Source organism: Eulemur rufifrons, chromosome 2 (assembly GCF_041146395.1).
Source record: "Eulemur rufifrons isolate Redbay chromosome 2, OSU_ERuf_1, whole genome shotgun sequence".
NCBI classification, from domain to species: Eukaryota; Metazoa; Chordata; class Mammalia; order Primates; family Lemuridae; genus Eulemur; species Eulemur rufifrons.
Window position 1 is genome coordinate 102957052 of NC_090984.1, and position 12315 is coordinate 102969366.

Below are 12315 nucleotides of genomic sequence, written 5' to 3' on the forward strand. Positions count from 1 at the left end.
TAATACATGCAGAAGATGGATATATTAAATAGAAATAAATATGTGTGTTATGGATGGGCTATTAATAGTATACATAAACACGTATATTCCCTAGCTCTACTCACCAAAAGAGACCAGAAGCTCCACCACCCCAATGGTAATGAGCACACCAGCTCCCAGATCTAGGTTTCAAAATATCATTCTCCTTGGAAAAGAAATTAATTCCTGTGGTGCCAGAAAGTAAGGAAAGACTCGAAAAAGGAGGGCAGGAGCCTATCAAAAGAGCACGGGAATCAACCTGAATGAGCTCCCAACGGCCAAAGTTGGAACTTGAACAGCAAAATAAGTGACAGCATTGTATTATAATGCAAAGAATGAAATAAACATCTCTGAGTCCTTATTGGTATAAGCAAATGAATAAATAAATGAGAGAGAGGGACAACTCCTGCAGAATAATTCCAATTGATAAATGTAGAAGGATTGCAGATATAGAAAATCACCATGTGAATGCTACAGTAATCATTCTTGAGGCATGATCCATTCACGGATGCTAAAATTAGTGGGCAAAAATTTAAGCATAAATAGAATATTTTCAGTCTTAAAGTATCTCCCCCATCTGTATTAATTACAAAGATAAAAATAGTAACTTTACAGTAGAAAAAGCTGGCAGACACCACCTTGACCAAGTGATTTGTATAATACATCATGTACCCTGATACACACTGAGAAGTGCTCATCAACTCTGTGGCACTCTTCCCAATAATGATGGCAAAACATCAGACAAACTGAAATTAAGGAACATTCTACTAAATATCTGATAAGTACTCTAAAAATGTTAAGTCATAAAAGACAAAGACTGAGGAAATGGCACAGATTGAAGGAGACCAACAGAGCCACAGTACACAATGCATTGTGGGAGTCTGGCGCCAAAAAAGGACATTAGTGGAAAAAACTGGTAAAATACAAAGACAGTGTGAAGTTTAGTTAATAGCATCATACTGATGTTAATTTCTTGGTTTTGATCATTTCTCTATGGTTATATAAGATGTTAAGATAAAGGGAAGCTAGATGAAGAGTATATGGAAAGTATTATATTTGTAACTTTTGTAACCTAAAATTATTTCTAAACAAAAAGGTTAATTTTATAAAGGATACCTTTAAGTAATAGAAAAATTTTTTAAGTAATAATATATAAAAAGATGCAGGTATTACATTTCATGATTTTTTTAAAGATACAAATTTTTAAAATTATGTTTCTTAAACATTTTAATTTTTCCAGAATTGACTTTTTTTTTTTTTTTTTTTTTTTTTGAGACAGAGTCTCACTCTGTGCTCTGAGTAGAGTGCCGTGGCATCAGCCTAGCTCACAGCAACCTCAAACTCCTAGGCTCTAGTGATCCACCTGCCTCGGCTTCCTGAGTAGCTGGGACTACAGGTGCGCAACATGATGCCCCGGCTAATTTTTCTATTTTTAGTAGAGACAGAGTCTCGCTCTTGCTCAGGCTGGTCTTGAACTTCTGAGCTCAAGCGATCCTCCCACCTTGGCCTTCCAGAGCGCTAGGATTACAGGTGTGAGCCACCATGCCAGGCCCAGAATTGACTCTTGTTCAAAAATATTGCTGTTCACCATTCTAAAGAAAATCTCTGATGATGTCATTCTCCTGTTCAAAAATCTTCAATGGCTCCCTATGGCCTTTTAATTTTGTTTGAATCTATCCTGAAGTTGCTGTGGCCCTCACGGCTTCCCCTTTCCCTACTCCCCTTGACATTGTGCATTGCCACCTTAAGCTCTGCTGTCTGCCTTCATCCTACACTCCCAGAAATGCCTTTCCCCAGCATGAAGAAACCTCACTCTCCCCTGAACTCCCAGAGCATTTCCCTCACAACCCTTCTCAATTTCCAGTGCTGCTCTTAGACCCAGGCTAAGGATGCTTCTGTCCCGTGGTTATTTGGAGTACTTTCCTCCAAATTTTCTGACTCACCCTTCAATACCTGAAACCAGATGGTTCTGTCCAAGCAGAGCACCCAGAGCCTGGACCAGAGGGCACATACTCCCTCTTTCTCCCCTTTAATAATGCTTTCTTATCCTCCACGCCAGCGTGGGGCTGACCAAATGCTCCAAGGAACTCCAGGACTCATGTCTACCTGAGCATGCTAGGAGCGATCACTCCCCGTGACCTGTTTGGTATTTCTTCTGAGGGACCACATGAGATTGGGCCACCAGAATGGTAGTGCCACACTGATTTAGGGTGACCAACTCAAATTGCTTATATGAACAGGAACTCTGCCAAAAATATTTGCCCAGGACCCTCACCCTAGGTGACCTTGTCAGTTTCTGTCTTGTATGACACATGCCTTGAAAGGACCCTGTCTCAATCACACCTGCATTCCCTCCCACAACTGTGATGGTCTCAGTGCCGTGCATGCAGCAGATGCTCAGTCAGTATTTCTCAGAATGAATGCCTGAAGGAATGAGTCCCATCTCAGGTGTACATATTTCTTTCGATCCATGATTCTAACCATGTTTTCCCTGCACAAATTTCTAGATCTTCCTCATTCTTTTGATTGGCAAAAAAGGCATTTCCACATCCCAAGCCCTCGAGTCACTGACCTGACTGATGATGTGCTGAAAGTTTATCAAGAAGGAATAAACACACCTCCAGATTCTCTTGACTGCAAACTGCAACTGAACTTCAGCTCCGAGACATGTGAAAACGGCCAGGTGTGGGAATGCTGCTTGAGGGGTTTCAAGGTAGGCAACCCGGTAGTTTGGATTGAACAGCGCTTTGGCTGCGACAAACTGTAGTGATAGAACATATGTTGTCGTGCTTCGATTTTGATCTTCTGCTCCAACGCTGAGGATACTCTCCCAGGGGGGGGGGAAAAAAGGAAGAACTGGGTAGATGAAAACTGAGTTCACCCGTCACTGACATACTTCATACCTAAAGCACAGCCACCTTGAGAGAAGACCATGGTGGCAGCTCTTCACAGTCACCTGAGGAAGGAGCTTGGGTTTGGTCCTGACTCAGAGGGAAATGCAACACCACTGAGAGGCCCCCCCACAACACCTGAGCACTCACAGCCAAGCCTGGGCTTGGCCCCAGTGGACATATGAGTACAGGTGACTGCCAGAGTCACCAAGAGGGCGGGAGGCCTGCTGTTGCCAGGTCCCCCTACGTGGATCACAATAACTGCATGAGGTCATGGAATGTTGAAGATGAAATGAAAGTGGCTCCTAAGTCACAAAGTCGCAGGCGGATGGGCATCCTTTCCACAGGGCTCCCGGGAAGAGAGCTGTCCCACTGTCCCTGATAAGCCCAGAAAGTAGCTCCCTCTCCCAGACAGAGTGGGGGTCAAATCCATGCAATTCCCACCAAAGCCCGCTCTCCCCGGGGCTTGCTGGGTTGGAAAGGTAGCCGCAGGCTCCCCTGGAATTTGCCTATGCGAGGACAGAGACAGACACAAAGTTTGAGACAGAGGTGAATGGACAGGTGTGTTTCTTAGGGACACAGCCGAAAGGTGGCAAGAAGCTGGCAGCAGCCCTCAAGAGGGTCCTGGCACCATGGACGATGATGAGCCTCTTGAGCCTGAGACAAAAGGTGAAAAGGCATCCCATCGCTCACCTCGCAGGCCCTTCCCAGCTGCCTCAGTGTAACTCCCTGCGACCACAGGAACCCCAAAGCCCACTGCTCCCCTTGCCTGGGGCCCTCTAGAATTGGGACGATGTGTTACATTGACTTGGCTTCAGGGCTTGGCAAACACTGAGAGTTAGATGCAGTGCTGTGCTGGAACTGGCTCATACTGGCTCTAGCTGGCTTTCATTTTTATTTTATGGGCTTGCTTGATGTCACTTTGTTAGTTTAAAATCAGCCATGGGAATATTTACACCACATGAATTGGCTAAACTATAAATCAGGGTGTTTTGGGTGTTTTGTTGTTGCTGTTGTTTTTTTCCTGGAGGGACAGTTAAATATTTACCATCATCCCACTGGTTGAATAGAATTCTCCAATTGTTTGTCTGATAAGGAAATTAAGACTCAGAAATTCATCACTTTTCCAAGGGCACTCAGCAGTTTGGCCGCTAAGCTGCCGTATGTCTTCTACTTGCATCTCACAGACTTTGTTTTACAGGCTGGGAAGTAAATGTTGGGGCCTGGGTCTATGAACAAGAACAAAGAAAGACACAGACCTGTGTAGATTCATTCGAAACCCCACCGTCCTAGAATCTGGGTGGTCAAAACTTGGGACCCCTGCCACGAACGATCAGTCCATGCAAAGAGTAGGTTGGCTGAGTTCTGTCGGCCCAGAGGCACAGCATGGCTTCCCCAATCTGCTGAGTCCTGCTGATACTGGAGGATTGAGCTCTAAAACTCCTGTGTGGCCTTCAGGAGCCCAGGGCTGGTCTCAGATCAGTGGCCCAGTAGTGGTAAAGCCACGTCTAGCAAGTGCAGGGGACAGAGGTGCGGGAAGCTCTGCGCCTCCTGCCAGTGTCTCGTCAAACCAAGACACATGTATTCAATCACAGCAATCGGTCTCAACCCAAGGGAGATTTTCAAGCCCCTCCTTCTTTCTGGTCATAAAATCAATGTTGGATTGGAAGGCAGAGAAGTTAGGTCAAGTTCTGAGGCATCAAGTTCTCTCTCTTGCTCTCTGGAACTGCTCCTAGTCCATTTTATTTTCCATTTGACCCAAGTTGCCACCTGCCCTGCCCTGGTACCATTTGTGCCTGACAAAGAGGAAGCCTGGGCGTCGGGACCCACCCTTTCACCTGAAAGAGTAACTGCAGACCCCGAAACCCACCCAAGTAAATAACAAGGGAAAAGCGTGAGCAGGGGCTCATCTCCAAGACAAGCCCCGAACCGGGAACTCGGCAGGAGCAGCCATTCTCCGGGGAGCACGGCGGAGTGTGCTCTCTGGACCCCAAGGGCGATGAGTCGGGAAGGGAGGGCTGCTGCAGTAGAGTCTCCCTGGCAGGGCTTCACACCCTAAGCCACGTGAGGCTGGGGGATTGAAGGCCGCCGCCAGGACCTGGGACACAGAGGAAGGGAGCAGAGACCGAGGGCCATCGGTGTCAGGCTCCACCTGGGGACCTGGCAGGTTTCACTCCCAGAATCAAGGAGATGAGTTTTTCTTCCAGATGAGACTGAAAGCCTGCCAGCACAACACAGCAGCGACGAGACCCTCTACTGTGAGGCCGAACCCCTGTCGACTGTTGAAAAAGAGAAACCAGCCCGGGAGAGTTCAGAAACCGACCTAGAGATTGAAGGTGAGAGCGGGCATGTGGGGTAGCGGGGGTGGCTCTCTCACGGCTCCCTCAGAAGGTGGAGAGATCCAGCCTCCAGGAGCTGGAGTCTTGCTCCTTTTCAGAGTCTGCCAGGGCTCTGCCTAGCGGGACGTCCTGCAGAGGGGATGTGGCAGAAAGGCCTGTGCTTAGTTTTGCCCCACGTCCTCCTCAAGGCTGGCTGGGGGCAGCAGGCGCAGCGCCCTGGCTCACACCTGCCTCGGGAGCAGCGCCTTCCCGTCAGCTCGCTGACAGCCACACCAATGGAAGGACAGGGCTTTCTGGTCTTCTAAGTGTTTCCACGGTGGCATCCTATGCAGTCTTTGCAACAGTCCTAGGAAGTAGACGTTACTGCCGTTTTTAACAGAAGAGGAAACAGGCTTAAAGGGACTGTATGAGTTGTCCGAGGCCTCCAGGAGCTGGCCAAGCCCATGTTGGCTTGACTCAGCCCAGTGGTCTGCCTTCACTCCACATTCCAGGCCCCAGAATGTTTCTGTGGCCCATCTTGCATCCCGGTGACTTTCCCACTCCCTTAGGGCTCATGTTTGCCCTACTGGACAGCCCCGTGTCTTCCCTTGACAAATCTAAGCACGCTTGGGTGTTAGGCAGCTGAGCAGGAACAAAGACTCTGTTAATGCAAACAACATCTCCACCCCCTCTTTCCTCCCAATTTCCCCAAGGAGAGAAGTGCCCAAAAGAACATTTGTGAAGCAAGAGGAAGGAGAATGACACTGGTCCCACCTGATGGGACCAGCCTCAAACGTCCTACACAGAGGCTATCCCAGTCACCCTGCCTCTCCTTGCAGCTGGGTGCGGGGCAGTGATTCGCAGGCAGCAGAGATGGAGGGGAGGCCACTTTGCCAGCTTAAACTGTGAAGCTCATCTACATAGAGTCAGCTCATAAACCTCCCCGAGGTCAACTGACAACTTTGCCCTTCTACACAGACCTCCTCCCCGCTGCCCCCAGGCGTCCTGTTGCTTTTTTTCTGACTTCTCAGCCACTTCAAGGCTGTCACTAATGTTGCTTCTGACACCTGACTTCACCTGGTTGGAGGAGGTGACAAAGAACAACACTGGATGTCTGCCCAAGGCTCCTGTCCCAATCTCATTCCCCCTCACCTCCCCCTAGCAAGTGATAACACTGCTGCAAGCTACCCCTAAAATATAACCATAGCAAACACAGCTAGATAGGGTCAGCCTCAAGCAGAGCAGAATTAGTTCCAAGGACAAAACCGGGATTACCTTTCCTGCTTTTGCCAACAGGAACCTCTAAGGGCTGATTTTGGCACCAAGAATTCTGTCCTGAACAGAAACCCAGGGCTCGTCTGCTTTGGCCCCCAGAGTCCCCGTGGCTGGTGCTGAGGTGCTGGGAATGGTAGGAAGGGCCTCCAGGGAGGACATGGGAAATGGGCCCGGGGGTTCCAAGCCAGTGGTGTGTCTGCAGAACAGAGAGACACGAAGCAGCTTTGCTCACCCAGCACAATCTGCAACGTGGTTCTCACCCAGAGCAATTTGCACCCAGGAGACATTTGGCAAACTAGGGAGTGGGAGGTTGCTCCTGGCGTCTTGTGGGTCCAGGTGAGGGATCCTACTAAATATCCTACAATGCACAGGACAACCCCTCACAACAGAGAATGACCCGATTCAAAATGTCAGTAGTGCTGAGGTCGAGAAACCCTGCCGTACAACCACCCCGAAGAGAAGGCCTGTTTGTAGCTGCGCTTGCAAAATCAGCTTCCCTTTAAAGCTGTTGTCCTTTCACCAACAAAGCTCCCATTGTCAGCCTTAGAAACGTTTGCTGTGGGTTGGCCTAAGGCCCTGGGATCCAACAGCAAAACAGATGCGGACAGAGATGCCAGCTGGCCCCGGGAAGCCCTGCCATAGGCTGGACTTGCCTAACGGGGACGCAGCTGTGGGGCACCCACCCAGCGTCCAGGGAGACCCAGTGCCCACTGACCACGGGCCAGGCTTGTCTAGAGCCTGAGGAATAAAGGCCCCGAGGGGTCGGAATGGGGAGGTGGAGTCCCTGCTTCCATTGGCTGGTTTGCACACTGACCAGCTATGTGTGAATTGGGGCTAGATTTGTTGTTGGTAAAGCAGGGATCACGTCCTTTTTGTGAGGAAAATGACGTGCAAGTCTTTGAAAGAGGAAAGCTCCCTGAAATGCCAGTGTGCTTGTTTCCCACCTGTCTGGAGGTCTGTTCGTCTTCTCTGGTTTGCCATCTTGAGAAGCCCACTCTGTCCTACTCGGGCTTTTTTTAGTTGGCATTTCTCAGTCTTTGGCAAAGCTTTGTTCATGGCACACAACAGTTTAATAGTGGTAGTGAAACCGAAACCGAAATGGAGATTCCCTCACCCATCGAAAGCCAGCAGCTTTTTGACACCTGTTTTTGGCCTTTCAGAGTTGTCCCAGGGTGGACAAGGGGGGCCTGTGCAGAGCCTTGACGATCAGTCATTGGACGTGGCCAACCTGGAAAGGGGGGTGACAGCAGATGGCTCACTCCTCCTGGGAGAGCTTAGGGCCTGAAACCACCGGCCTCGTCTCTCACCCAGAGGGAGATGTTCATCTGGGGGTTTCGGGAGTCAGGGTCTCCCTCTCCCTCCACTGACTGGCATCCTAGATTGGAGTTGGTGTCTGGCGCATGTACCCATAGGGACAGATCCTCTGGCAGAGGGGAGTCCAGTCATAAGCGAACGTCACCTGGGGTTAGGGGGGAGATGAGGCAAAGGTGGAAAAGAAATCCTACTTCACTCTCCCTTTCTCTGCAGATACTGAGAAATTTTTCACCACTGGACAAAAGGAGCTCTACCTGGAGGCCTGCAAACTGGTGGGTGCGGTGCCTGTCTCCTACTTCATCCGGAACATGGAGGAGTCCTACATGAACCTCAACCACCATGGCCTGGGCCCCAAGGGTACCAAGGCTATTGCCATAGCCCTGGTGGTGAGCATGCCAGTGGGGCTGACAGGGTGGCAGGCCCGAGACTCAGGGGGCCCCTCCTAGGGAGCTTAAATAGCAATCTGTATGCCCACCCTGCCCTGGGCTGTGCCTGGTGGCCAGTTGATTTCCCCAGCAGGCATGGACTCCCCTTTAGCTCCTGGAAGGAGGCTGCCTGGGCCTTAGAAGCCTATGTTCTTTCCTGTTCAGGAAGCAAAGGCACCGGCCCCTGGGCCCAGGACAAGTGACTGGGCTGGGCTTGGGCCCAAGCATTAATGTGAGAGGATAATATTAATACAAAATGCCAGCCCGGGTCTCCACGCCAAAGCTCACCTTTGCTATAAATGGGCTCACTACCAAGCCAATGACCACACTGTAAGGCAGATCAAGTTTTCCCAGAGGAATAGGTTAACCCTAGGTGTGGATGACCGAACAAGGACTTGACCTTGAATTCATCATTGCTTTATTAACTATAATTGATTTTACGCAAAAATGACTCCCATCACAGAAAAACAGAAAATTGAACAATTATGTGTCAGCATAATATTGTTTGTTCACTTAGGAAGGCAAAGAGAAAGTTTGATTTTAAAAAAGCTAAGTAAGGGGGAGAGGTAGATGTTTCTTTAGAGGTGATGTTTAAAAATCAGCAATCCTTTAATTGTGGAAAAAATGAACAGAAAGAAACAAAGAGGACTTAGAATGAATTTTTAAAACATGTTATTTATAAAGGATCTGAAAGAATAGGAGCAGTCAGCAAATGAAACACAGGAGGAGTGGTTGAGAGGCAGGAGAAGCTACAGAAGGCAGAGACAGCCAAAGACAAGCTTCGGGAAGAGAGACTCAGCCGGCTTCAGTCTGAGAGAATGCACAAGTCTGAGGGGACGGTGAATGGTGAAGGCAAATACAGTTACGAAATACGTGGCAATCTCCAAAATCCCTTAAAACACACTGGCATTGTTCATTGCTAGAATGTATGGTAGTCCTCCCTTGTGCACGGTTTTGCTTTCCGAGGCTTCAGCTACCCACAATACTGAACAATAAGCCAGGCTGGGTGCAATGGCTCATGCTTGTAATCCTAGCACTCTGGGAGGCTGGGGTGGGAGGATCACTTGAGGTCAGGAGTTCAAGACCAGCCTGAGCAAGAGCAAGACCCTTTTCTACTAAAAATAGAAAAAATTAGCTAGGTGTAGTGGCGCATGCCTGTAGTCCCAGCTACTCGGGAGGCTGGCGCAGGAGGATTACTTGAGCCCAGGAGTTTGAGGTTGCTGTGAGCTAGGCTGACGCCACTGCTCTCTAGTCTGGGCAACAGAACAGAGAGAGAGAGAGAGAGAGGGAGAAAGAGAAGGAAACAGAAATAGAGAGCGAGAGCGAGCACATTCACATAACTTTTATTACAGTATATTACAATGCAAGTTCCCCATACAGTAAGAGGAATAAGATTGTGTGCTATTCATTTTGAGTGCCTAGCCCTAGTTGGCATGAAACAGTGTATTTGTGGAATACATACACGGTCTTATTTTTCCCCATGCCCCCTCCACACTCATTCTTCTTTAACAATATAATAGCATTTGCATTTAACACATATGCCCATGAAGCAGTTACGTGAAATGTGAGATTGTACTGTTTTATGGGAGGGTGGAGGAAGGAGCGGAGAAAGAACAAAGCCATCTTGAAACGCGTGGAGGGTTGAAAGGCTGACTGATGAAGTGTTAGGAATGCACCATTTCCTCATGAGCTTCATGGGGGAAAATGAATGATAATCACATCCTCTCGGGACTTGGACCACTGGTTTCTTAGTAACAGCAGTTTCTGTTTGGAGGGAGTTTTTTTCTTCCCTGATTCTCTGTATCATTCATTCATTTGACAGTTAATCATTGTGGCATTCTAGAGGACTGAACTTCTATTTGCTTTTTGTACTGGTTAACTTTTCACGAGTTTGTGTTTCCCTGGCTTAAATAAAAAAGACCTTGATAGTAGGGATCATATTTTGTCTTTGTGTGTGTCCCTCACTGCCTAGCATCATACCTGTGCACTTGGCGGGGTGGGTGGGAGGAGTGGGGGTGTCCCTTAAGGGTAGGGATGTTCTATGCTCAACCTTATTTCCCTGGCAGTTAGCACAGAGAGCGACAAATAGACACTGGCCCGTGCAAAATGAATGTGGATGGATTTGATGACCGGATGTCCTGCTGCACCCTGCAATGTGTCGGTCCCCAGTATGACTCTGGAAGTGGTAATTCTGCCTGTGTTTCTGGACACTGCCAAATGGCACCTCGACTGGGAAGTCACCTGAGCCATCTCCTTTGCCTTTGAATTTTGCCCACCCCAGAGAGCTGAGGACAGAAGACATTCCATGAAGTCCCTGGATAAACCTGCATTGTGATTACTTGAACGATCACATTTTCCTTTTTCTTGGAGAGAAAAACAGGCACTAAATCTCCTTACCACTTGCTACTTCTCTTGCTGTTTAGTGAACCTTAAAAATGCTCAAATCCAGAAATGTGTCTGTTCTCTGTACCTGTTAGTACTGGGAACAAAGTGAGGAAGGGAAGAATAAAATTTCTGATTAGAGCTAACCCCAGTCCTTCATGCTGCAATGCAAGTCATTTCCTGCCTCTCCTCTTGTTCCCAGTGGGAATGCAGACTAGCTGGAATATTTACTAAAGAGTTATGTCCAGCTCCTTCCTAACAGACTTGAAGCTGCCTACTTTAAGAGCCAGGTGCGATGGTGCAGGCCTGTGGTACTAGCTACTCAGGAGGCTGAGGGAGAAAGATCACTTGATTCCAGGAATTCAAGACCAGCCTGAGCAACATAGAGAGACCTCATCTCAAAATATAATAATAAATAAATAAATAAAAATTAAAAAGAGAATACCAGATAACTCTTAAGCCTAAACCAGGGACCGGTTTCATGGGAGACAATTTTTCCATGGAGGGGGAGAGATAGAGGGAAGGCGGGGAGGGGGCAGTGAGGGGGTGCTGCGGAGCTCTGCGGCTAGGTCCCTAACAGACCACGGACTAGTACCGATCCACGGCCCGGGGGTTGGGGACTGCAGATTTAGAGGGCCTCTTGGCAAGAATCTTTATGTTAAATACCCTTGATACTGAATGTATCAAGTTTTCCTTAATTTTGGAGTAGGTCACAGTCCTCTCTCCTTGAGACTAAATAGTTAAAATCTGTTTAGCTTATCCTTGTGCCTCTTACTTTTCAGGTCTTTAATTGTTTTAAGGGCCCTCTTCTAAATTCTCCCAGAACAGGTGTATTGTCCTAGCAGAACTCAGTGGAGTGGCTTGTCCTCTGGGCTCACGTCCTCGCCCTCTCCTCTCCTTCAAAATTCCCAGCCTGAGTCTCTGTGCCCGCCCACATGGCAGGACCAGGGTGGGCAGGGAACCGACTAGGTCACTGACCACTTCTGTGTCTTTGTCCCCTTCCCTTTGTGATGGCTGAAGTCCAACACGGCTGTTACCAAGCTGGAACTGGAAGACAACTGTATCATGGAACAGGGCGTCTTGAGCCTGGTGGAGATGCTGCAGGAGAACTACTACCTCCAGGAGATGGTACTGCACCCTGCTGGCTCCCACCCCGCGCCTGGGGGCTCAGAACCCATCCCAGACAAGCCAGAGGCCCTGCCCAGGCCCTGCCAGGCCCGGCCCACCTCCGCACTGTCTGCCATCAGTCCGCGGGCACCTGCCCTCTAGACGTGACTTCTCAGAGAGAGCCACACATGAGAAGCTGGCCAGGGGGGCTGTGTCCCCTGTGGCTGTAGGAAACCCCAAGAAACCATTTCTGTCTGGATCTTATAAGCCCTTCAATCGATGTGTTTACCTCTGTATAGTTGCCTTAAAGTGACCTTTCTTAAAGAGAATAAAGACATGAAATAATTTCAAAAAATATAATGTGCCTGAAGATGGGTGGTGGTGATGGTTGTACAATATGAATATACTTAATACCACTGAACTGGACATTTAAAAATAGCTAAGATGGTAAATTGTATGTTATGTATATTTCACCACCATAAAAAAAAATTGAAAGAAAAGGGGACAAAGCCAATTAAAACAATAATGGCTGGTTTATATAAAGTCTCTCCCACTAGCCTAATAGGACAATTCATAATTCCTGAA

General features: G+C 48.3%; 1 protein-coding gene across 3 annotated transcripts in view; it reads left to right on the forward strand.

Annotated features, from left to right (window-relative positions):
- The first annotated feature begins 3252 nt into the window (after nucleotides 1-3252).
- LRRC74A (leucine rich repeat containing 74A) overlaps nucleotides 3253-12315 on the forward strand; it is a 31345-nt gene continuing 22282 nt past the window's right edge. For all 3 annotated transcript variants that reach the window (XM_069465152.1, XM_069465153.1, XM_069465154.1), the window contains exons 1-4: nucleotides 3253-3578; nucleotides 5117-5245; nucleotides 8030-8202; nucleotides 11644-11751. In XM_069465152.1, the coding sequence (XP_069321253.1) occupies nucleotides 3542-3578; nucleotides 5117-5245; nucleotides 8030-8202; nucleotides 11644-11751 (447 nt within the window). In that variant the 5' untranslated portion in view covers nucleotides 3253-3541. The remainder of the gene's footprint in view (nucleotides 3579-5116; nucleotides 5246-8029; nucleotides 8203-11643; nucleotides 11752-12315) is intronic.